Source organism: Macadamia integrifolia, chromosome 3 (assembly GCF_013358625.1).
Source record: "Macadamia integrifolia cultivar HAES 741 chromosome 3, SCU_Mint_v3, whole genome shotgun sequence".
NCBI lineage: Eukaryota > Viridiplantae > Streptophyta > Magnoliopsida > Proteales > Proteaceae > Macadamia > Macadamia integrifolia.
In genome coordinates this window covers 37,630,208-37,654,747 of record NC_056559.1, presented here as the reverse complement: position 1 = coordinate 37,654,747, position 24,540 = coordinate 37,630,208, and the positions used below count along the sequence as shown (strand labels likewise).

The 24,540-nt window shown below is 39.1% G+C and overlaps 1 protein-coding gene, 1 long non-coding RNA gene and 2 pseudogenes across 2 annotated transcripts in view; 2 read left to right on the top strand and 2 right to left on the bottom strand.

Annotated features, from left to right (window-relative positions):
- Positions 1–24,540, top strand: part of LOC122073397 — a 61,893-nt gene that overhangs the window by 36,644 nt on the left and 709 nt on the right. Inside the window, exons 12-16 of the mRNA XM_042637982.1 lie at positions 228–329; positions 600–685; positions 1,219–1,341; positions 12,073–12,142; positions 12,237–12,328. Coding sequence (XP_042493916.1) covers positions 228–329; positions 600–685; positions 1,219–1,341; positions 12,073–12,142; positions 12,237–12,328 — 473 coding nt within the window. The remainder of the gene's footprint in view (positions 1–227; positions 330–599; positions 686–1,218; positions 1,342–12,072; positions 12,143–12,236; positions 12,329–24,540) is intronic.
- LOC122073398 lies at positions 14,123–15,285 on the bottom strand (annotated as a pseudogene).
- Positions 17,760–20,188, bottom strand: LOC122073400. The gene is made up of 2 exons (XR_006138776.1): positions 20,074–20,188; positions 17,760–18,006 (listed from the first exon to the last, which is right to left on the bottom strand). It is a non-coding gene; the product is annotated as an uncharacterized LOC122073400 (long non-coding RNA).
- On the top strand, positions 19,178–21,585 carry LOC122073399 (annotated as a pseudogene).

Below are 24,540 nucleotides of genomic sequence, written 5' to 3'. Positions count from 1 at the left end.
TATTATATGGTGTATTTCAGCCATTTAGTTTATATATATCTATATATATATATATATATTCCCCCACCCCCACCCCCCTAATTACTATATGCCAGCCAAATATGGCTATTATATGGTGTACTTCAGCCATTTAGTTTCTCAACTATGGATTAGACTTGGAATATTGCTGTTAAAAATATATATTTCCTCTGAAGTATCCAATCATTAATAGAAGATATATGTTACAGGAGGGCCTACAGCTGAATCTCGTGGCATCTTAGATCTTAATATCCAGTACTGGACTAGCCGTGGTTGGGCATTTGTGGACGTTAACTATGGAGGGAGCACTGGTTAGTTTTCTAACATTTTCTTGGCTTCCAGATTTAGGATAGGCCATTGATACTTTGGTTGGGTTGATTGACACTTCATATTTATATACCCTGAGCTTAGGTTTGCATGACTGACTCTTGATGGCAAGTTCCGTATTTCTCAATCTTCCTTTCTTAATAGCTATCATTATATACATGCTGCAGTTTCCCTTACACATCTTATTGATATTCTTTGCAATTTCATGAGTATTACTTTTGTTCTAGAGATAACAATAAATCTGAATGTCACAGGTTATGGACGGGAATATCGAGAACGACTTTTGCGTTGTTGGGGTATTGTTGATGTTAATGATTGTTGCAGCTGTGCTAGATTTTTGGTAACTATGCTTTAAATATTTTCTTCTCTTGGGCCCTGTTTGGTTAGAAGAAAACTGAAGTGAAATGAATTAAAATCAAATTTCACTGGTAAAGTGAAGTGAAAAATGAAAAAGAATATTCCTTTCTGATGGTAGGTTGGAAGTAAAGTTGATGTAAGGTGGTGTGATTAACAAGTGGAGACCATAAGCATAAAAAATGCAGGAGTTGAAAATTTGTAGTAATTGCTGCAGAAAATGGAAAATAATCATTTTAGGTGAAATATTACACAAGAAAATACATTTGGGGCCCTCAGAGTATGCATCAAAACTGAACAAATGGAAATTGGTTTTCCATGTAAAATGTATTGATTTAATTCCACTTTCGGCTATTTTCACCAACTCACTTATGTTTGTTTATCTTTTCTTACTTTACCAATGAAAAATTTATATTACTTAATACGTAACTAATGGGCTTAAGTACACAATGGTGAGTCATGCTGAATGCTAATGGACTCCTTCGAGACATGTAACTATGAAGTTGGTTTGGTGTTAAGGTGGAAAGTGGAAAGGTAGATGGTGAACGACTCTGTATTACTGGGCGGTCTGCTGGTGGTTACACAACATTAGCTGCTCTTGCTTTCCGTAAAGTGTTCAAGGCTGGTGCTTCCTTGTATGGTGTAAGCAATATGCCCCTTGCATATTTTTCTTCTTCTTGTTATAACTTATATAAGTGACTTTGAGACATTGCTTTAAGCTTCCAGTATTCGACAATGATAACTAAGACCTGTTATCGTGCTTCTTGTAGAATGGCTGCCTGACTTGTAACTCTTCAATTGATTTAAGTGGAATGGGACTCAGATCATTTTGCTTAGTATCTGAAAGTTCATTGTTATGTTGTTCAGCTGAACTATACTCACTAAACCTTATTTTAGCTGTTTGGGGTCGGTACACCAATCCTGTTCTGCCTTTCGACTCTTATCTAAAACCATATCTAGATGTTGCTGCCTAATTGGGATTTATGTTAAATCTTATAACAAAACTCAATCAATCATGAAAAATGGTACCTTAAGCATATTCAAGTGCTCATTCTAAATTCAAGAACTTGCTACAACCTTTCTCACAATTTAGGATGTTTGAACAAAAGATTGAAGTGGGCTAGCCTGTGGCACAACGGTTAAGTTGCACTATTGCAACTTGTTGGTCACAGGTTCGAAACTTGGAAACAGCCTCTTCTGTGAAGCAGGGGGTAAGGCTGTGTACATTTGCCCCTCCAAAGTCCAGACCCTGCAGTAGCGGGAGCCTTGTGCACTGGGTTGCTCTTTTTGTTTTTTTTTTGTTTTTTTAAACAAAAGATTGAAATTTGAATACGTAAATTGTGTTTGGTCCTATTGTTTTCTTGTGTCCATCTTTGTTTATGACTTAATTCTTTGATGAAGTTAAAGAATTTTTAATGGGGTGAGATACAGCCTATAAAAGGATGGAAGGGACCCAAACAGCTTGAAGATAGCCTTCTTAGCTGTTAAAAAGGAGCTTTACAAGACCTGAAAGAAGCTAAATTCTTAGGTTCCTGAATCAGCATGCTATCTGTTTTCTAAATTTGACTGCTGTGATTCCATTGAATCTTTTATTCATGGATTACCAAAAGTAGAGAAAATATTTAACCTTTGTCAGTTGTGACAGTTCTATATACATGTTTTCTGTAATTTCAAAGCTTTACTTGTTGTAGGCGCATCCACTTCTCATATTCCTCATAGGGGTGGGACCAAGAGTCCATCTAAGGATTCATGGGAGTCAATAAAATGTTGATGACTCCTAAGAAGGGTCCAGAGTCTCGAATGTAGGGGCACTGAGAGCTACTACATTCTGTCTTTTTTCCGGAAGAGAGATAGGAAAGACCTTTGAATTTTTTCTGGGGAATTTTCTGCCAGGAATGTATAAAGCATAGTTGTCACGGCACCAAGGCAAACCAAGGCGGTGAAGGGTTGTCTAAGCGCTTAGGCGAGAAGGCGCCTGCCTTAAGGCGAACTAGGCGAACAAGTGTTATTTTTTATTTTTTCTATTTTCTAACATTATTTAGTAAGTTATATATACCTTGTATCATAAAATATCAAGATTAAGCCACATCAAGTCATTAAAAATCAACATTTAGCCACGTCAAATCATAAAAAATTAACATTAAGTCATATTAAGTTATAAAAAATCAACATTTAGAGAAATGCTCTTATTCTATAATAAGTTTGACTGGTCAAATGATTTTATTTTTACATGAGACTTTTTGTGTTAGTTATAATATAAAACCAACTTTCTAAAAAGTCTAAGATTACTTAAATCTGAGTTGCAATGACAAAGTTATGCTTCAATCAAACTTATTTTTAAGTGCGCGAATACTGTTAAAATCGCCTGAATGAAAATAATTTTATGAATATCAAAACAAAATATTTTTTTACCGGACTTTTGGTTTTTAGCAATGTTTTAACATGATAGAATTTATAAAATTTTCATAATTGAGAAAAAACCCTAGTATTTAAAAGTTTAAAATCGTCCTTATAACCAAAATCCAGTTTTTGTTCTTGGACTGGGGGGTTGACTTTTTATCGTTTTGGAATTTGATTTTTAAACTATTTTTATTGGATTCAAATAGGGGGTATTTGCTTATTTATGAATAATATCTTAAGTAAATGCACTTGAATGATATTTGGCATAAATAAGTGCCGAAACACAAGGCAATATGCAGTGCAACAAGGCGGCTGTCGCCTAGGCCCCAGGCAAACCGCCTGGACACCTAGGCGTCGCCTTGACAACTATGGTATAAAGTAATTCCTTCTTGTAGGTCCCCTCGGGACCAAAGACTCCTGCAAGAGGTACATTCCATTACAAAACATTGGACTCTACGGGCCTTGATCAACAGCCAGAAGTCCCAGAACACAGCTGGCCTCTGACCCCAAAGTTTTAGTACTGCCCACCCAGTTGCCAATCCACCTTTTCTTATTCCAGCAATGTTGATTGACAGGGAGGTATCCACTTTGTAATCCACGTCGATCTAGGAGAGGTAAATGGAAAATGTGGATAGATGAGTCTGGAAAGGGTGTTTTCTCAGTGTAACAAGTGGATATTTTTATTGAGTACCTTGTAAATATCTTTTTCAAGTTTTTTATGGAAGTCATCTGGTAGTCTTAGTTTTCAAAGAAGTAGTGGAGGGAGGGAAATATGGAAGGTAAGACCATCTTTAATGCAACAACATTATTCAACTTTGTGCTTCTCAAAGAGGTCAGTCATTATGGGACAGAGGGAGGATATATGAGCCAGGCCGGGATAGGGCTGACAACTTCTCAGGTTTGGTGTCAGTTTGGAAAAACTGACTCTGACCAACCAGAATGTCAGCTCGTGCAGAGTGGTTGGGGCACGAGTTGAACTGGCTGCTGCAGGGGAAGGGCCTAATGTTAAGAAAGTCAGTGATTTGCAATGCTCTAGAAATCTAGAGCACGAGTAGAGACTATAAATTTTCTCGAGGGCTTAGTATATATTACACTTTTTCATAACCTGAACTGTCCATGGGATAACATAAATGGGAAACCTGACCTCAAGCTGAGGCCTGGTGAGACCTTTGCATACTCACCCTATTACAAGCTGACATCCTAAGCCAGGAAAGAGATCTATCCTTAACTGATGCGTATAGTAAATATTAGCTTCGTTTGACCTGAACTGGCCATGGGATAGAAAAAATGAGAAACCTGACGTCAAGTTGTAACCCAGTGAGACCTTACTGTGCTGTCCTTGTTACAGGTAGACATCCTTAGCCAGAAAATAAATCCACCCTTAACCAATCTCCAGTATAGTACCATGATCTACCCATTTATCTATGTCAAATGGAGACCATTAGACCACCTTCATTATCTGTCACTTGTCAAAGGACCAAATCCTTCAATCCTCTTTATCTTCGATGGAATGGCCCTCAACTCATTAAAACACAGCCCACTGGTTTGGTCCAAGCTATATGATAACAAAAGCCTAACACATCTTAAAAGAGGAGTAGATTACAAGTAACTAACTCCGCAGTTTATAACCCCAAACAATACAAATAGGAGTAAGAAACAAAGAAATAATACCATCAAATAAATCCCCAAGGATACAATACCCATATAGGAGCAAAACCAGCCCAAAACCTAACCCGATAGGAGAGAAAAAGACCTGTTATAGAGCTGGAGAGAGAGAGAGGTGCGGCCAGGGCTGTAGGAGTCCGATTGAGTTGCACTCTTGGGCATAGATAGTCCCCAAGGAGGGTACAAAAACCCCCAAAGTTGAGAGGATTTTGATGGCTGGTTGTGAAGTTACAGACTTTCTTGATTTTCTGACCTAGGAGAGAAAACTGAGAAGAACCTTCAAGAACAGCAGCTGAATGCTTCCAATAGTGACTAGGTAAGTATCGTGGGACCCTTATGAGGCCTGGAATGCCCTGATTGAAGACCTAGCTGAACAGAGTACAGAAGAGAGAAAGAGAAGAGATCGATCTCTCTCCTATTCCCACTAGGATTGCTGATCGGTTATGATTTCTGGAGACTTTTATCAAAATCTGAACTATACCTCTTAAATGTTACAGCAAATAAAATAAAAAAGAAGAATAAAACAAATGAGGGGTTGAGAAGGGTGCAAGAAAATAAAGGAAGTGGCTATCTCAGCCTGGGCTTCTTATCCACAGCTATCTCAGCTGCTCTAAGCATTTAGTTGCAAATTTTCTTTCATTCAAATCTGTCCAATAATGGTACATATGCCTCTCTATTTATAGAGGAGAAGTTTACAATCATACTAATATTAGGAGCTAGTTTTCCAATAGGACTAGACACTCCTACTACAACTAGGAGCTAGTTTCCCAATAGGTCTAGACACTCCTACTACAACTAGGAGCTAGTTTCCCAATAGGTCTAGACACTCCTACTACAACTAGGAATTCAAAATAGGATTAGGACTTGACTTTATAACTCCAACATGGAGTAGGACTAACAAACTAATAGTCCATATAAGACTTTACAACCAACTAATGGCCTGATGGGCCTTTATTAAACTAAATAGCAACTAATTAAACTAATGAATAAAATCCCGTTTTCCTACCTTCTACCCATATTTTAGGTCTATTAAAATGGCCCATTTCAAAGAAAACCCATGGGATCAAAGGCTTAACACATACATAACACAACCCAAGGCTTATTTGCAATAAAATAAGCCCAAGTGACTTATCTGCATCAACTCGCCCTCTCTTAGAGAAAATTCGTCCTCGAATTTTGTAGAGTGTGAGGGTGATTATATCATGATGCACGTCCCTCTGCAAGCTGTAGAAAAATTCAGGTAGTTCTTTGATGATAAAGATGTAGTCTAGAATATGAGGAGCTCGATCTTCAAGATACTTTAATGGGATGACAAACTCCACATGCTTAACTTCAACATCTTCGGATGTATCCATTGGGTCATCTACATATGCACCTTTGATCTCTTCTAACTTCAATGCAACATAAAACTCTTTTGGTTCATCTACCTGATGGTTCCTAATCGGTTCCATTGATGGTTCAAACACAGCTTCATTCTTGAACTCCTTAGGATCTTCCTCTTGGCTGTTCACAATCATCACAGTTGTTGTAGTGTCAAGTTCACTAGTCTCAACCTCATTGTCCATTGTGGCAACCTTGTTGCTTTCTACTTCTCTCACATGAGTCTCGTTGATGGGAACATCAATGACTAGTTCTTCCTCAACAATAGGAATGGCTGGAAAAATTTTAACACTAACCTCAACTTTTGACTCTAGTTCACTGGTCAGAGGTGTCTTCTCTTGTTGCTCATTCGCAATAGAGGCCGATGATTCCTTTATATTATTGTCAAGTGTGGGTGGCTTTTGGACATCTGGTGGAAGGAAGTACATGTTTCGTTTATGCTCAGATAGGTACATGCCTGCCAACTCATACTGCATCTCGTCCCACGTTCTAGGTTTACATTCTTGAGCTTGAAGTTGCCTTTCATGGACTTTCCATTGCATTCGAACGCAATCACTCATCTGGGAATATGAATATTGGCATTTTTGTCTCTGTTAAGTTGTAGTTGTCAAAATACATATCCAATTCACGCATCCATTCAAGGAATTCCCCATGAAAATAACGTGGCTGATCATTAAATTGGGCAGCAGTAGATATATTCTGTTGGGAATCTTGTGGAGGGAAGAGCCTTCTTTGGAAATATACAGGGAGGTATTGTGTCACTAACTCGTACTTCATCTCTTCCCAAGTCCTAGGCTCATGTCCTCGAACTCGGAGTCGCTTTTTATGGACTCTCCACCTATCTCTAGCATGACCAATCAACCGGAAATAAACAACTTGAAGCTTTTGTGTCTCTGTCAAGTTATAGTAATCAAAATATTCCTCTAGAGAATCTAACCAATCAAGGACGTAGAATGTATCCCTTTGTCCAGCGAAGTAACGAACTGATGAAACCATCTTCGGTTAGGCCCTGATAGATTGTTTGGAGCTTTCTTCTACTTAATGCAGGAGTAGATTACAAGTAACCAACTCCGCAGTTTATAACCCCAAACGATACAAATAGGAGTAAGAAATCAAGAAATAATACCATCAAATAAATCTCCAAGGATACAATACCCATATAGGAGCAAAACCAGCGCAAAACCTAACCCGATAGGAGAGAAAGATCTGTTATAGAGCTGGAGAGAGAGAGGTGCGGCCAGGGCTGTAGGAGTTCGATTGAGTTGCGCTCTTAGGCATAGATAGTCCCTAGGGAGGGTATAAAAACCCCCAAAGTTGAGAGGATTCTGACGGCTGGTTGTGAAGTTACAAGCTTTCTTGATTTTCTGACCTAGGAGAGAAAACTGAGAAGAACCTTCAAGAACAGCAGCTGAATGCTTCCAACAGTGACTAGGTAAGGATCGTGGGACCCTTATGAGGCCTGGAATACTCTGATTGAAGACCTGGCTGAACAGAGTATAGAAGAGAAAGAGAAGAGATCGATCTCTCTCCTATTTCCACTAGGATTGCTGATCGGTTATGATTTCTGGAGACTTTTATCAAAATCTGAACTATACCTCTTAAATGTTACAACAAATAAAATAAAAAAGAAGAATAAAACAAATGGGGGGTTGACAAGGGTGAAAGAGAATAAAGGAAGTGGCTATCTCAGCCTGGGCTTCTCACCCACAACTATCTCAGCTGCTCTAAGCATTTAGTTGCAAACTTTCTTTCATAAGTGCAAACTTTCTTTCATTCAAATCTATCCAATAATGGTACATATGCCTCTCTATTTATAGAGGGGAAGTTTACAATCATACTAATACTAGGAGCTAGTTTCCTAATAGGACTAGACACTCCTGCTACAACTAGGAGTTAGTTTCTCAATAGGACTAGATACTCCTACTACAACTAGGAATTCAAAATAGGACTAGGACTTGACTTTATGACTCCAACATGGAGTAGGACTAACAAACTAATAGTCCATATAGGACTTTACAACCAACTAATGGCCTAATGGGCCTTTATTAAATTAAATAGCAACTAATTAAACTAATGAATAAAATCCCCTTTTCCTTCCTTCTACCCATATTTTAGGCCTATTAAAGTGGCCCATTTCAAAGAAAACCCATGGGATCAAAGGCCCAACACATACATAACACAACCCAAGGCTTATTTGCAATAAAATAAGCCAAAGTGACTTATTTATATCACATCTCTTATCTGATAGCATCAAAGCTGAGGCTGTTAGCTACTTCAACGACATCCCCCTCGGTGCTCCCTCTCCTCCTCTCCCAAATCTCCAGCTCAACAAATTCATTCCCTCCCACCTTTTGGCTAACCTCCTAGCATCTCCTCTAATGAGGAAATCTTGACTGCTGTCCATTCTCTCAGTCCCAATAAAGCTCTTGGCCCTGATGGTTTCAGTATGGGTTTCTTTAACTCCTGCTGGGACATTATCAAGGAGGATCTCATCCTGGCTATTCGTAGCTTCTTTTTCACCCTTAGCCAGATCGCCAGTGTTGATCATACCTTTTTATGTCTCATCCCCAAGAAAGAATGCGCTTCCTCCCTGATTTTAGGCCTATTTCTATTTGCAATCTTCTTTACAAATTCATTGCTAAAATTCTCTCCATCCGCCTCTAGCTTGTTATTGATTCCCTGGTTAGCCCTAACCAATCTGCTTTCATTGCTTGGAGAAGTATCTTTGACAACATCATTCTCTATCATGAGATTGTCAAAGGTTTTGACAGGAAATCCTATAGTCTTGTTGCTCTTTTAAAAATTGATATTCATAAGGTTTTTTATTCCATTAGTTGGAACTTCATCTCAGAGGTGCTGCTCTAGATGTCCTTTCCCTTGGTTTTTGTTCACTGGATCCATTCTTGCATCTCCTTCCCTTCTCAGTCTTGGTCAATGACAGTCCTACTGGATTCTTCCAGTCCTCTAGGGGAATCCGACAAGGCTCTCTCTCCCCCTGCCTTTTTTATTTCTCTTGAAGTCCTCTCTAAAATATAAATCTATCCAATCTAGTATGGACCTCCACCTCATCTCCACTCTTCCTAAATGTAAGGCCCTCAACCTTACTCTTTTTGCTTTTGCCGATGACCTTATGATTTTCTCCAGAGCTGACTCTGCCTCCATTAATTCTATCATGTCTTGCGTCTCTTCGAAATCCCTCTCTGGCCTATCCATCAACCATCTCACATCTCATCTCTTTCTTGCCGTTGTTTTCGATGCTACCAAAGAAAGCCTTCTCCTTTTGACGGGCTTCGCCCTGGGCTCCATTCCTATCAAATACATTGGCCTTCCCCTCATTTCCCCTAGATTGTCTTCCCAACACTATGCCCCTTAATTGATCTTTTGAAAAAAAGCTTTAGCTCTGGAAAGGCAAGCTTCTTTCCTATGCTAGGAGGCTTGTGCTCACCAAATCGGTCCTCCAATCTTGCTATCTTTATTGGTCAAGCATCCTTGCTATCCCTTAGTCTGTCATCAAGGTGGCAGAGTCTCTTCTCTGTTCCTTCCTCTGGAAAAGTGGGGGGAATGGTTTAAAGTATCTCCGATACGATACGATACCCCTCTGATACATATCTTAAATTTAGCTAACCGATACGGGGGCCGATATCGATACTTTAATCCGTGGGGGGGGGGGAATCTGCCAAATTCCTTCATCCCATCAAATGGTCCTCTGTTTGAGGTCTGGGCCTTGGTAGAATTAGATATGCCAATTCTTTGGGTATTCTCAAGCTCATTTGGAAGCTAGCTTCCAAGCAGAAGAACATTTGGGTCTCATGGGTGTACTCCTTTCTCTGTGCAAGGATTCCATCTGGACTGTCTCTTCCTCCCATGATGCCTCCTGGGTGTGGCGTAACATCCTCTTAGCGAGACCTCTAGCTCTTCCTGCCATTTCCTCCTCCATTAGAGATGGTCTCTCTACTTCTCCTTGGCTTGACCCCTGGCACCATGCTGGCATTCTTCTCCCTTTGGTCTCTGCTAGATCTATTTACTCTTCTGGGCTCCCTAGAAATTCCTCTGTTTCTTCCATTCTCTTCAATGGCATCTGGTGTCCCCCTCCTTCCTCTCCCCCGCTCTCTGATCTCTGGTCTTCCCTCCCCCCATCCTTCCCGGTCATAGAGGCAAACGTGATCAAGTCATTTGGTCCCTCTCCTTGACTGGCCTCTTCAACTCCCCCTCTGCTTGGGATCTTGTTAGAGTTAGAGGCCCCTTTCAATGGCGTAACATTATCTGGTTCAAAGGTCACATTCCTTGCCACTAATTCACTACCTGGTGCCCCCTCTCCAACGGTCTTCCTACCCTGTCTTTCTTAATCTATAGACATATCCATTTTCCTTCCGTACCTCTGTTGGAATAATCCTGAGATGTCAATCATCTCTTCTTCTCTTGCCCCTTTGTTTTTTTCATTTGGAAGCGTGTTCTCCAGTTTTGTTGGCCTTTCAGGAGACTTGTGCATTCCCTTACACGTGAATGGATCTGGATTGACATGACTTTTGCAGATAATAATATTTGTGACACTACGGGGAAACTTGCTTTTTGTGCCACCATCTATCATACTTGGATGAAGCGGAACCTTAGAAGATGGACTACCAACTCTAGATCTTTCGATGTGATTTGGAATTCCATCTTCTTTGACATCAAATCCAAGCTTTCTCTACTTTCCCATCGCCCTATTAAGGACTCCCCAAGGAACAGGCTTATTGTTGTCTCTTGGGGTCTCCCCCCCTCGATCCTATCCTCTCCCCACCCCTATGATGATCTGTATCCCCCTTAGTCCCCCCCCCCCATCTTTTTCCTCCTTCCTTGTATATTTCTTCCTGTTTTAATGCATTTATTATCCCATATATATATATAGTTTGTCAACAAATCCGACCATATGTCAGCTGTATGGTCAGATTTGTGTTTCTGAAAAAAATCAAGAATTTTATCCTCTCAAAGGATGGTGACTGAGGGGGTTAGATGTTTTAGTAAAGGGGGGGAAAATCTTGCCAATTCACTCATTGTGCTGTCTCTTGGAGCGTCTGGAAAGACAAAGTAATCGGGAAAGCCAGCTTTCATGGTTGCTAAAATAATGATGGAAATCCTCTTGGAGTGTCTGGAAAGACAGAAAGTAATCGGACTTTTCAGTATCTGGAAAGCAAGCTTTCATGGTTTCTAAAATAATGATGAAAATCAACCTCTGAGTTTTTACTTCCATTGTCAGAGATCATACAACTATTGTTGGTAAAATTATAGAGCATTGAACGGGGGCATTTTTTTCTTGGCGGGGGCTACCACTTGTGGCACTACAAGGAAAACTTCCCACCCCTTAAACACCCCAACCCACTAGTTCAAGGTAGGATTCAATCCCAGGACCTAGCAACAAGCTTAGGTCCTTACCAGCTGTGCTAGCTGGCACCAAGTATAGGGCCCTCAACTTCTTTTATTCCCTTCATAAATCCTTGCCTTTCTGTGGGAAAACAAGAATTGAAATGATCAACTTCTTGACTGTGATAGTTAACCAAGCTGTTCATGGTTTTCAAAACCTACACTTCATAAAAAGCATACCAATGGCTTTTATTGTGGACTTGGGAATTGAGCTGTTCCAAGTTGTATTGGCTGGTTAGGGTGATGCATTACCAAAATATTAATGCAATATGCAACCATGAGAGGATCTAAGATAGTCATATGGGAGAGAAAATGTTGCGTTTCTATTAGATTGGGGGCGTGTGGGGGGTGGTGGTGGGATGTTGCGTTCAATTTTTATGTCTTTCTTGTTTTATATTTCTTGGTGTTCATAGTCCTATTTATGCTTTCCCCATAAAAGTTCTTTTTGTTGAAGATTGGTGACATTTCCATTTGACAGGATGACATAGAAGATTGATGAACCATTATCTTTTATTTGTTTATGAACAGGTGGCTGACTTGAATGCTTTGAAAGCAGAAACACACAAATTTGAGTCTCGCTATATTGATAATCTTCTTGGTAAATAATACAGTGCAATTCAACCGTTGATTTACCAATTGATTTGATCAATTTGAATGAATTATGATAGGTTTTTTTTTCCCAATGATTGTAGGGAGTGAAAAAGCTTTCTTTGAGAGGTCACCTATCAACTTTGTTGATAATTTTTCTTGTCCTGTGATACTGTTCCAAGGATTGGATGACAAGGTATACAGCTGAACAACCATGTTCTTGAAACTATTAATTTTAGTTTCTGATTATTTAATGATGGATATTCTTAAGGATTATTGTTTTGTTTTCGGAAAAGGACATTGGGTGAATTATTTTAGTCAAACTCGATGGAGGAAAAGGTTAATCTCAACTTTAGTGCAAGAAACTATGTGAATCCCTTTCTTTTCTTCTTCTGATAGGTCAAGAATGGGGTCCTTTTTAAAAGGAAAATGAATAAAGAATAAAGGAACAATTACCTATCGGATAATAAAATATATTAATTGAGAAGGGACTTAATCACTAAGTAGCATGGTTCTTATTTTCGGTTGAAACTGTAGACAACTCGGTTTTGACCTTGTCCAAGACAAAACCAATGGTCAAAATTGGTTTGTACTAGGTTTGGCTTATCGATTTGGCGATGAATCGGCTGCTATGGCGATCAAATCACCCATGTTTTATATTTTATTTGCCCTATTTCCGAAGTTATTTTTATATGTTACAATATATACCTTATGACATAAAAAATCAATCAACATTAAGCAACATGAAGTCATAAAAAATTAACATGACTTATTGACATTTAGAGAAATGGACTTGTTCTGTAATAAGTTTGATTGGTCAAATTATTTTATTTTTACATGAGACTTTTCGTGTTAGGTATAACACAAAACTAGTTTTCCAACAAGTCTAAGGTTACTTAAATTTGAGTTGTTATGACAAAGTTATGTTCCTGTCAAACTTATTTTAAAGTGTGCGAATGCTGTTAAATCCCCTGAATGGAAATAATTTTATGGACATCAAAACAAAAGATTATCTTACCGAACTTTCGGTTTTTAGCAATGTTTTACCATGATAACATTTATAAAATTTTCATAATTGAGAAAAGCCCTAGCATTTGAAAGTTGAAAATTGCCCTACAACAAAAAATCCAGTTTTTGTTTTTGGACCGGGGGTTGACTTTTTATCCTTTTGGAATTTGATTTTTAAACTATTTTTATTGGATTCAAATAGGGGGTATTTGCTTATTTATGAATAATATCTTAAGTATTTACTTAAATGCAATAAGGCCACAGTCGCTTAGGCCCCAAGCAAATCGCCTGGACGCCAAGGCGGCACCTTGGCGACGCCAAGGCGGCACCTTGGCGACGCCTTGACAAATATGGGGGAGTGTTGTATACTTGTATTTCTCCAACCTAGTGTATGTTATGGTTGTTTTAATTTCATATTTACATTTCCAATAGCTAAATTATATGTAGTCAGTGTTTATAATAGGACTAGCGTACAACAACATTCAACTTACAATACCAAACTTTGGTCCAAACCGCAAGTTCCATCTTGGGCGGTTTTTTTGTGAAACTAATTCAGGAAATATGTGTAAAATGGTAAAATTAGGCAGCGAGAAAAAAAAAAATTGGTCAAAAAACCATTTTTCTTGGCATAGAAAAATCTCAGGTTTCGACCACTAATACATAGACAATGTTGGGCACAAAATATGTCATGTAATACATAGTGCTGAATTTGAAGGAGTGTCACCGACATCTTCAGTATGCGCAGCTCTTGGATTAGACTTATGAAACTCCATGTGGTAATTAGTGGGGAGTGTTGTATACTTTCCCCCAACCTATGGTATGTTTTGATTGTTTTAATTTCATATTTACATTTCCAATAGCTAAATTATATGTAGTCAGTGTTTATAATAGGACTAGCGTACAACAACATTCAATGTACAATAGCAAACTTTGGCCCAAACCGCAAGTTCCATCTTGGGTGGTTTTTTTATGAAGAGGAAATTACACTCCCCTCCCCTTAGGTTTACTTTAATATCAATCTCTTCCCCTCTACTTTGAAACCTATCACCAACCTCCTCTAAGCTTCCAAGATGCTCACTTCCGTCACATTTTTCCCCAACAGTGTTAAATGGTGGAATAAAAAGACAAACTTACCCTTGACAGATATGAAACCTCAAATCTAATATTAAAGGTCAATAATACCCTCATCATTTCTAAATCCCCAAAAGTAGCCTATTTGATTGAATTTAGGGATTAGAAGAGAACTGCATGCAGCGACGACTGTTTTGGGTCCTCTAAGGCCTAACCTTTCTGTATTGCCCATAGTAAAGTTCGCTGCAAGTAGCAGGAACTGGTCTCTAATCTCAAAGGAAACCATTTGAGAAGAGCCATGGCTACCCCAGATGTTGATAATCCAAACATCTCCCTTGGTAGAACATGGACCTGTGAGCTCACACAAATCAGTAATTGAATTAAACTATTTATTTGATTGAATCAGTAAAGAGCTTAGAGCTTTCACTTACAGTGTTTCTAACAACAATACGAGGGGTTGCATTATGAAAGCAGAGATCTGAGCAGACTTCCATGCCAGGATTACCACAACCAACAACTAAGCCCTTCTGATTTTGAAAGTCTGAACCAGATTTGTAGACACTGGTGTGCCATTGAACTTGTCCAACCCTGGAATTTCAGGAATTACAGGCTCGGCGTTCTCTCCTGTGGTGACGATGATACACCTAGAGAGGTATTCCATGTCTTGGGTACGAACCCTCCAGGATCCACAGCTAGGATCAAACTCAGCCGACCCGACTGGACTGACTGACCAAACCTGGGTTTGATTTTGGATTTTGATGCAGAGGACTCCATGTAAGAGACAAACTGCTGCTTTAATGGGTACTTTGGGAAATCTTCAGGAAAACCCATGGGAGGAAGCTCATAGAACTCCCTAGGGAGATTTAGTGTTAAACGGCCGTAGGTTTTGTACTGCCACAGAGAGGCTATACAGTTGCTCTTCTCAAGGAGAAGAGAAGGGACGTCTTCCATTGCTAGGCAAGCAGTTGTAGCTAGACCTGAAGGACCAGCACCAACGATGATGGGTCCGCGCACCCAAGCACATTTCAATGGCGTTTCTTCTTCTCTACAAGTACCCATGGCCAAGAAAAAAAATATCTCTTTCTCTAATTTCAGGCCAAAATAGGAAGAACAGCAACTCTCTCTGGCCCTCCTCTCGTTCAGCTTGAAGTTCATCTTCAAGTTCATACTGATCTTCCTTCTTCTCTCCTCTGATTTCAGGCGAGGTGTAAGAACAACAACTCTCTCTCGAATCCTCCTCTCGTTCACATTGATCGATTGAGGAAGGGTTTCAATCTCTTGCTTCACAAACCCAAAAACATAAGGGAAGGGTGTTTTAGGATTCTCATAAAATATAAGGGCAATATAGGTATTAGAATGCTAGTGTTAGGCTGATATCATCACTTAACAGTGATAACTCATGTTTAGGGGCGGAAGTGAGCATCTCAAAAGCTCAGGGGAGGTTGGTGATAGGTTTCAAAGTAGAGGGGATGTGATTGATATTAAGGCTAACCTCAGGGGAGGGGAGTGTAATTTCCTCTTTTATGAAACTAATTCAGGGAATGTGTGTAAAATGGTAAAATTAGGCAGCATGAAAAAAAAAAAGGTCAAAAAAACCATTTTTCTTGGCCTAGAAAAATCCCAGGTTTTGGTCGAAACCCGAGATATCTCGGTTTCGTCTAGGGCCAAAACCGGCCTCGAAACCAAAATCTTGATCCTTGCTCTATAGATAATAAGAAACAAGAAGAAAATCTATAGATACCTTTATATACTCAATTGACAAACATAAATGTCTCCAACAACTTGAGTCATCTATTGCCACTTCCTCATCCATAGCCACTATGGCCTACACAGGTATATCCGCCTATATCCTACTACCGCATCTTCCACTTCAAGGATAATTGATTCTATTGTTTCTACCCATACAGCCAATATGTCAGAATCCTTATTAAAAATTCATAACCCTTCACCTGTAATTCTTGCTAATGGGTCTTGTTCCCATGTGACTAATCATAGTACTGTTTCACCTACTTCATCCATGAATTTGTCTTATGTCCTTCATGTACCACAATTTTCTTTAAGCCTTTAATCAGTTAGTCAACTTTCTAATCCTTAACTGCTCTGTCACCTATCCTTCTTATTGTGTTCATGACCTTCAAACAAGGAGGACGATCAAGAGCGTGCTTGAGCAGGCTAGAGTCTGGACTCTACTATCTGAATACTGCTACTACTACAGATGTCCTTTCTCCTCTTCAATGGATCTGTGGGTTGAAGGATCAATCCTTATCAAAGTTTCAGCATTTGGAACCTAATTATTTTTCTGTGTCTTTGCCTTGAGCGTGAAGCCTGTGAACTCGGGAAGCATCATGGATCATCATTGATTTATTTAGTGCATTCTGACATTTAGGGTCCTTGTCGTGTCAAAAATAGGTTAGGTTTTTCTTATTTTGTCACTTTTGTAGAATGACCATTCCTATTTGACATAGATGTATTTGTTGAAAGATCGTTTAGTGTTTATTTATGTTATTAAATATGTTTATCATGAAATAAATGCCCATTCCGTTAAATTTTTTTATTAAATTTTTTTGATCTAATAATGCACTTGAATACACTCAGCTGTTTCTGGATGATAGAACTCTGCCCCGGGCGGTCCTAATTCGATCAAAATTGACTTACTTGAAATAATGGATGCTCTGATAAGTAAATTCCAACATCTAAAAAGATTATATTGACCATAGATATGAAGGCGTCTCCTAGGCGATAAGGTGGTTCATCCTAAACTGGCTCCTTGATCGTCTAGGAGACGCCTGGACATAACCTTGATGCCTTGTTGGTGTGGCCTTAAATTTTTTTACTATCCTTCATCCCCTTGGTCACTTTGCCACCTTGATAACTATGATATTGACTCGAACAAGTAAGAAGTTTAATTCTTCTAGTTCTAGGTTCATAGAGAAACTACTTTACCTATTGAAAAACCACTACAAGCTACTCATTTTTGTCTCAAAGTGGGAAATTGCATTGAGTTCTACACTAAAAAATTAATTTAGTTTTGGCCATGGAAGCTGTGGATCATCATGTTAGTGAATGCATGAAAAAGAGTGTCATCTGAAACAGATGCTAACAAAAGATAGCGAGCTCAACGAAATTAGTGGGGGGCAGCAAGAAAAGGAATCGGTGGGTTACTGTTTAGCCTTAGCTACTCCATGAAACCCAAGCTCGGTCAATAAGGGAAACTTGAGAGGGTGGCGTACATCAGCTCAGCAAGGGGAGAAAGGGAATGGTTCTTCTCTTAAACTGATAGGCTAGGTCGGGTCCCGAACTGAAACTCAACAGAAGCCGAAAAGGAGTAGAGCTATACAAGAAGTTTTGAGGATTGTATGCAAGGTAATCAACAAGCAAGCCCCACCAAACCAATTTGAAGAAAAAACGAGGGTAGTGTCACACCCTACCTCAAATTGGCCAAGGTATGTGGCACTGGACACCCACATCCAGTCAGCCTAACCCTCTAGGATCACAGATGTAGTATCTTGATTTCACAAATGCCACAAATATCACAACTAAAATCAGAGTACACTAATAAAATCATACATTTACCACTGGTGATGTACTAAAATGATAAATTATATAATACAAATTTCCATGTCTGTAAACAACCACATGTTACAGTATTACCTACTACACATTCCATAAATCAAAAAGGAAGAACTGAAATAGCAGAAGTGATGTCCATCAGCATCCTGGTGTCTCGTAGACACAAGTGACAAGCCTCACAACCGCTGCCAAAGTCCATTCCTGCCTGAGCACCGGTTCCACCATCTAAAAAAAATAATCAAAGAGGGGTGAGCTTCACAAGCCCAGTGAGGGGTGTACATGCAAGCACACGCAAACAAATGATGCAATGCATGCTCAAACAAATTAGATGATATTCATGATCCGGTTTTAGCAAACAATTACTAAGCCCAAGAAAAGGTATCAGTACTACTGTGACAGTCGTATCCCTGGTCCCGAAAAACCCATCGATCACTTAGCGATACAAGCTAGTTGTGAGTAAGGAGTCTGCAAGTCCCGAAAAAACCCATCGGTCACCCCGCAAACCCCTAATGGGTAACCCCACCCTATAGCCTCAGCCCCCGAAAACCCATCGGTCACCCTTGCTGCAGAATAGTCACGGTCCCAGAAATCCCCTTGATCGCCTGTGCTGTGGGGCAGCCACGGTCCCAGAAAACCCATCAATCACCAATGCCGCATCCACCTCTGAGTACAGTACGTCGTACTGCGGATATGGTACTCTCATAAACATACCATCCCCTGGGATTAGCCAGTACCTAACCCCCTACTGGCAAGGGGTGTAGTACCAGGGTCTGTGAATCCTAACCAGATGCAATCTACATGAATGTGTATACCATCATCATACATCACACACCACACATACACACATCCTTTGACCTCTAGGCCCATGGTACCGGAAAGAACCTTGGCCACACCGTGCCCTAGACGGTCAGAACCACAATCATAATTATACTACTGACCTATGGGCCCACGGTACCGGAAAGAACCTCCGCCACATCATGCCCCAGACCATCAATACCACAGTTACAACTGAGATCTCATCGATAGAACCACAATTACTTACCTCACTTACCTCCACAGCCCAAGAACCATTTCACAACCTCATCAATCCATATTCACAGGTTAGTAGATAATAACAAAAGAGTAGCAATTCAATTAAATCACAATCACAAATAATAGCATGCATACCATAAATGTCACAATTCACACACATGTATTAGTCACACAAAATATAAAAGAATGCAAAAACACTCTATAAAATAAATTCAAACACCCACTCACCTCAAAACCCGAATCACAAGTGCGATAGGATTCCCGTAATCAACTTCGTATCCTTGCCTCAATTATTTTAGGTTCCTAACCAATGGTGTATCATATTATTAAACATTCTTAATACCTAATATGACTATGTACAGATTCACTGCTGAATCCAAAATGACTCTCAACAGCCCATGTATTAATCCAACTTAAAGTCTCAGAACAGCCCCCAAACTACCCCTACCCATAGGGCTAGTTTGGGTAAAAAGTTGAGAAACATAACCCACATGGGGCAGGGCACTAACCAACCAAAACAGGGGCTGATTGGGCCTAAAACTCCCCAACCGGTGGGAGACAACTGGCTGGCCGCTTGCCCAACCGGTGGGTTGATTTGTGCAGAAATTCCTGCACTTCCTGAGGCTATCCTGCGGATTTCCTTGGGTTGGGCTGCTCATGGCCGATGGGTATTGACCATGGCAACATGGGAAAGGTTCCCTAAAGCCTCTAGGGTCCTTTTACAAAACCCCCAAAACTCCCAATTACACAAATTAAAATTCTGCCCTATTGATTTTCCCCAATTTTCTTTCCTGGGATGGCAGATTCAGGTCTGGGAATCTGTTCCCTAACCTTCTGAGCTTGAACCCAATTTATGGGTGGCTGTAGGGGTAATTTTAAGGACTACATACTACTGAAATTACATGTAAGCAAGGGATAATTATTAATGTAGTCCCTACAGTAGAATCAGCCCAAGAATTCAGCCCAAATTCACATACATGCAGTCCAAAATTCCATTCTAGGTGGCTGCATGTTTGGGATTTTGAACACTAACAGCTTCCATCATATAATTACCCTATTTTACAGCCAAGTCAAAGATGAATCCTCACCTTTACATGCATGATTATTTCATCTAGGTCTCTATGGCTGAATTGAACCAAATCCGATGCATATAGTCCATGATTTCTTAGTTCTGAGTGGCTGCATGCTTGGGATTATGGCTGAACCTATATCTAATCTACAAAACACCTACTGTACAGCCATTAAAGGATATTTTCTTACCTCAATTTGCAGGTGCAGCAGTAGGTACTGCCACAAACATGATGGCAACAGCTCCCTCACCTTTCCTTCTTTCTCTCCTTCTCTTCTTCTTCTTCTTGCTGTTCCACCGTAGTATACAGCACATAGTGAGATTACAGAGGAGGTTTTGGGCTTTTAAGGTTCAGCCCTAAGAGTCCTTAGGGCCCGTTTGGCTGAACCAGCCCAACTACAAAATGAGTTCTAAAAATTAATTCTAGAAACTGCTTTTAAAACATAAACTATTTAAAATTTAATTCCTCTTGATGGACCCACCGAACACTGACCTATTAGGTTGGATTTGGTCAGCATCATGACCTCTACATGTTAGGTAAGTGTGAGGCTCGGGGGTGTAGAGATGTGGGCCCCACAACTAAAACCAAATTTTCCTGCATTCGGCTGGCCAGTTGGTAGTAGGGTATCCCACTGGTTTGCCATTTTTAACTCATTTGTTGTCCTACCTTTTGGGCATGTGAGTCTACTCAATGTAGGATTGGTCCCACTCCATTTTGGCTATTTTATACCCCCAACTTGGTCATTGGATCTATTATATTCCCTCTCCGACTGCTATACATATGGATCCATAACAAAACCACCTACTTTCTTATGCCAACTAGGCTATAACATTGGAGTCAGCTACTTCTAGTTTAGGGTGTTACAGGGTAGAGGGTCTGTTAATTAGCCTACTTGTCTTTGAGGTATCTATTATTTTCTACTATACACCTTGTTTTGACTGTATTGCACTATGTATCATTTGTTAACCCAAGAAATACCTGGTCTTTGGTTTTAATGAGGATCTCATTTCAAATGGAGGATTTACAAGAATATTTAGAAATAAATGGATCTCGGTTACAAGACTTTCTAGATCAAATTTTCTTTCAAGAGTATATTTATACACTTTCTCATAATTATGGTTTAAATAGATCAATTCTTTATGAATTTGTGGAAATTTTAAGTTATGACAATAAATCCAATTTACTAATTGTGAAATGTTTCATTAATCGAATGATTTCATTGTTTCAGCTAATAGTAATAAATGTAGCCAAAATCAATTTCTTAGGCACAACAAAAATTTGGATCGTGGTTTAAATAGATCAATTCTGTATGAATTTGTGGAAAATTTATGTTATGACAATAAATTCAGTTTACTAATTGTGAAATGTTTCATTAGTTGAATGTATCAACATAATCATTTCATTGTTTCAGGTAATAGTAATAAATCAACCAGAGTCAATTTCTTGGGCACAACAAAAATTTGGATCTGAAAATGATATCATAGCATTTTGCATTTGTGGAGATTCCATTCTCATTGTGATTAGTATCTTCCCTAGTGGGGAACGAACTAGTAAAATATCGTAATTTTCTATCTATTCATTCAATATTTTCTTTTACAGAGGAAAATTATGACTATTAAATTATATGTTAGATACACTAATACATCAAATGAGTTGGATCTTATAACCGCCCTCCGCCCCCACCCCCACCCCCCCCCCCCCCAAAAAAAAAAAAAAATGGGGTTTCTAGAAAAATAGACATTTGCTAGACATTTCTCAATCTCTTAATACATATGCATGTTCCCAAATATTTTGGTGTGATGATGTTCTCACTGCTTGTTATTTGATTAATCGAATTTCCTCTTCTGTTCTAGCTAATTGTTCACATTTTTTTCTTTTATTTCCAAACTCCCTTATTTTCTTTATCGCCTCTTCTTTAGATGTGTTTGCTTTGTTCATATTTTTCATCCTCAAGTTGATAAGTTGTCTCCCAGTCCCCAGGGCTGTCAAGTATGTCTTTCTTAGTTATTCTAGAACTTAAAAAGGGTACAAGTGTTATGATCCTCTTACTCATCGATAGTTTGATAGTGCCAATGTTACTTTTTTAAAATACCCCAAAATTTTCCCTTGTACCTAGCTCTTCTCTTGACACTAGTGATATTTGTGCGCCTCTTATTCCCACTCATGTACCTTTTGATGATCCTCTAGCTACTACATCATCTACACCACTTAAAGTGTATCAGCGACGTATGAAGGGTTATACTCAGACCTATGATGCTTATTTCTTTTAGACCTTTTCACCAATTGCTCATCTTAATTTGGTCCATGTACTTATCTCTTTAGCTGTGAATTTATATTGTCCTATATATTAGTTGGATATCAAGAATGCCTTTTTATATAGTGACCTACATTAGGGGGTGTATATAGAGCAACCTCCAGGGTATGTTGCTTAGGGGGAGAATTCTCACAAAGTATGTAAGTTACACAATGCAATTTATAGTTTAAAACAATTACCTAAAGCCTGGTTCGACAAGTTGAGTTACTTGGTGCGGATTCTCACAATATTATTCTAATCACTTTATATTTGTTTGGCATCGGGATTCTAGAGTTGTAGTTTTGGTTGTGTATGTTGATGACATTATCATACCTGGAGATGATGCATTCAGAATCACAAAGGTAAAATCTTATCTACATCAGCATTTTCAGATGAAAGACTTGGAAACCCTCAGGTATTTTCTTGGTATTAAAGTACTATGGAGTAAGAAAGATATTAGTTTATCACAGAGAGGATATGTGTTAGACCTCTTGTATAAGACTGGAATGCTTGCTTTTAGACCAATTGATGCTCCTTGGATCCACACCAGAAGTTTGGGACAAATGATGGTGAGGAATTTGATGATAAGCACCGGTACAAGAGACTAATAGGGAAACTCATTTGCCTAACTATTACTAGACCTGATATCCCTTCTTGTTGGTGTTATTAGCTAGTTTATGCAATCATCTAAGAAGACTTATTGAGAGCAAGGATTAAAGTATCGGTATCGGTCGTCGTATCGGTCGGCCAAAATTAAGATACTTATCGGAGTGTATCATATCGTATCGGAAATACGCTAAAGATACACACATAAATGGATAGGAAACATTTTTTTAAACACTTTTGCATAAAGAATTTGTAAAAAAAAGCTATTGATAACATGTATTATGCATAAACACTAAATTGAGGGTATCGCACTGAGAATTCAAGGTTTGTAGTTGTCCCATAAATGTAAAATCCTTGTTTCCAACCTTGATTTCTACTTTAGTTTGAGAGAAATATGGCTAGCAACAACTTTGGAACAAAAACCCCTCAAAAAATCGTGTTTTCTGAAAAATTACCCATCTTGGTCATTATATGACCATAGTGCACTATATCAGTTCATACCGATACCGATACGTACCGATCGATACATACCGATACTCACTGATACGTACCGATCGATACATATCGATACATACCGAAACATACATTTCACCTCGATTTTATATTTTTCATAGAGTCGTATCGGGGCATATCGTATTGTATCGATGTGTATCAGTGGTGTGTTGATGCATATCGGTATGTATCGTAGGATATATATTGCTACGAAAGGATTTTAAAAATTTCGTGTATCGTATCGGTCAGCTAAATTTAAGACACGTATCGGAGGGTTTCGTATTAGTATCGGAGATACTTTAAACCATGATTGAGAGGCAACATGTCGTATCTTAAGGTATTTAAAGGGGGCTCAGAATGTTGATCTGATCGGATATTCTGATGTAAATTGTGTTGGTTTTGATGGTGATAGGAGATCTACCGTAGTTTATTGTACATTTATTGGTGGCAATCTTGTCACATGGAGAAGCAAGAAGCAAATGACTGTGGCTAGGTCTAGTTTCGAGGCTGAGAATAGAGCTATGGCTCATACTGCAGCCAAGTTGATGTGTTTGAAATCACTTCTTTAAGAATTAGGATTTCCAGTTACTACACCTATGAACATGTTCTATGATAATCAAGTTGCTAGCTACATTGCCAGTAACCCTATGTTTCATGAAAGGATCAAACATATTGAAGTTGATTGTCACTCTGTGAGGAATGCAATTATGAGGAAGCTGATTATTACTCCATTTGTTTCTTTTGCAGACAATTGGGTGATATGTTTATAAAGTCTGTAATTAGTCCTGCCTTCCAGAAGAGCTGTTCTAAGCTGGGTATGGGTGATTTAGGGTGATTTATATGCTCCAGCTTGAGAGGAGTGTTATGTGTTTGTAATATACCACTTTGGTATTATTGGCCAGTCTCTACGGTAGTCAATATTTAGTCATTAGTTGGAGTATTGTTAGAAGCAGTAGTTAGAAGCAGTAGTTAGTTGTTTGTTTCTATTATGTTTCTGTTTGTTATAGTCTGTATGTTGGTCAAGGCTTCTAGTAGTTCTCTGCTTCAGCAAGGACTGTATTGTTATTAGTGCTTGACTTGTATATATACAAGGGGGACTGCCGATAGGGATATTGACTGTTCTCTATACCTATGGCAGTATTTGTTCTCTCTCCTCTCTTGTTCACTGTTATTAGTACTGGTTATCTTCTTCCGGTATTGCCAAAAAGCTCATTTGTGTTGTTAAAGCCTGTCAACTGGCACCTGTCCCACAACTTTGAGGTTGCT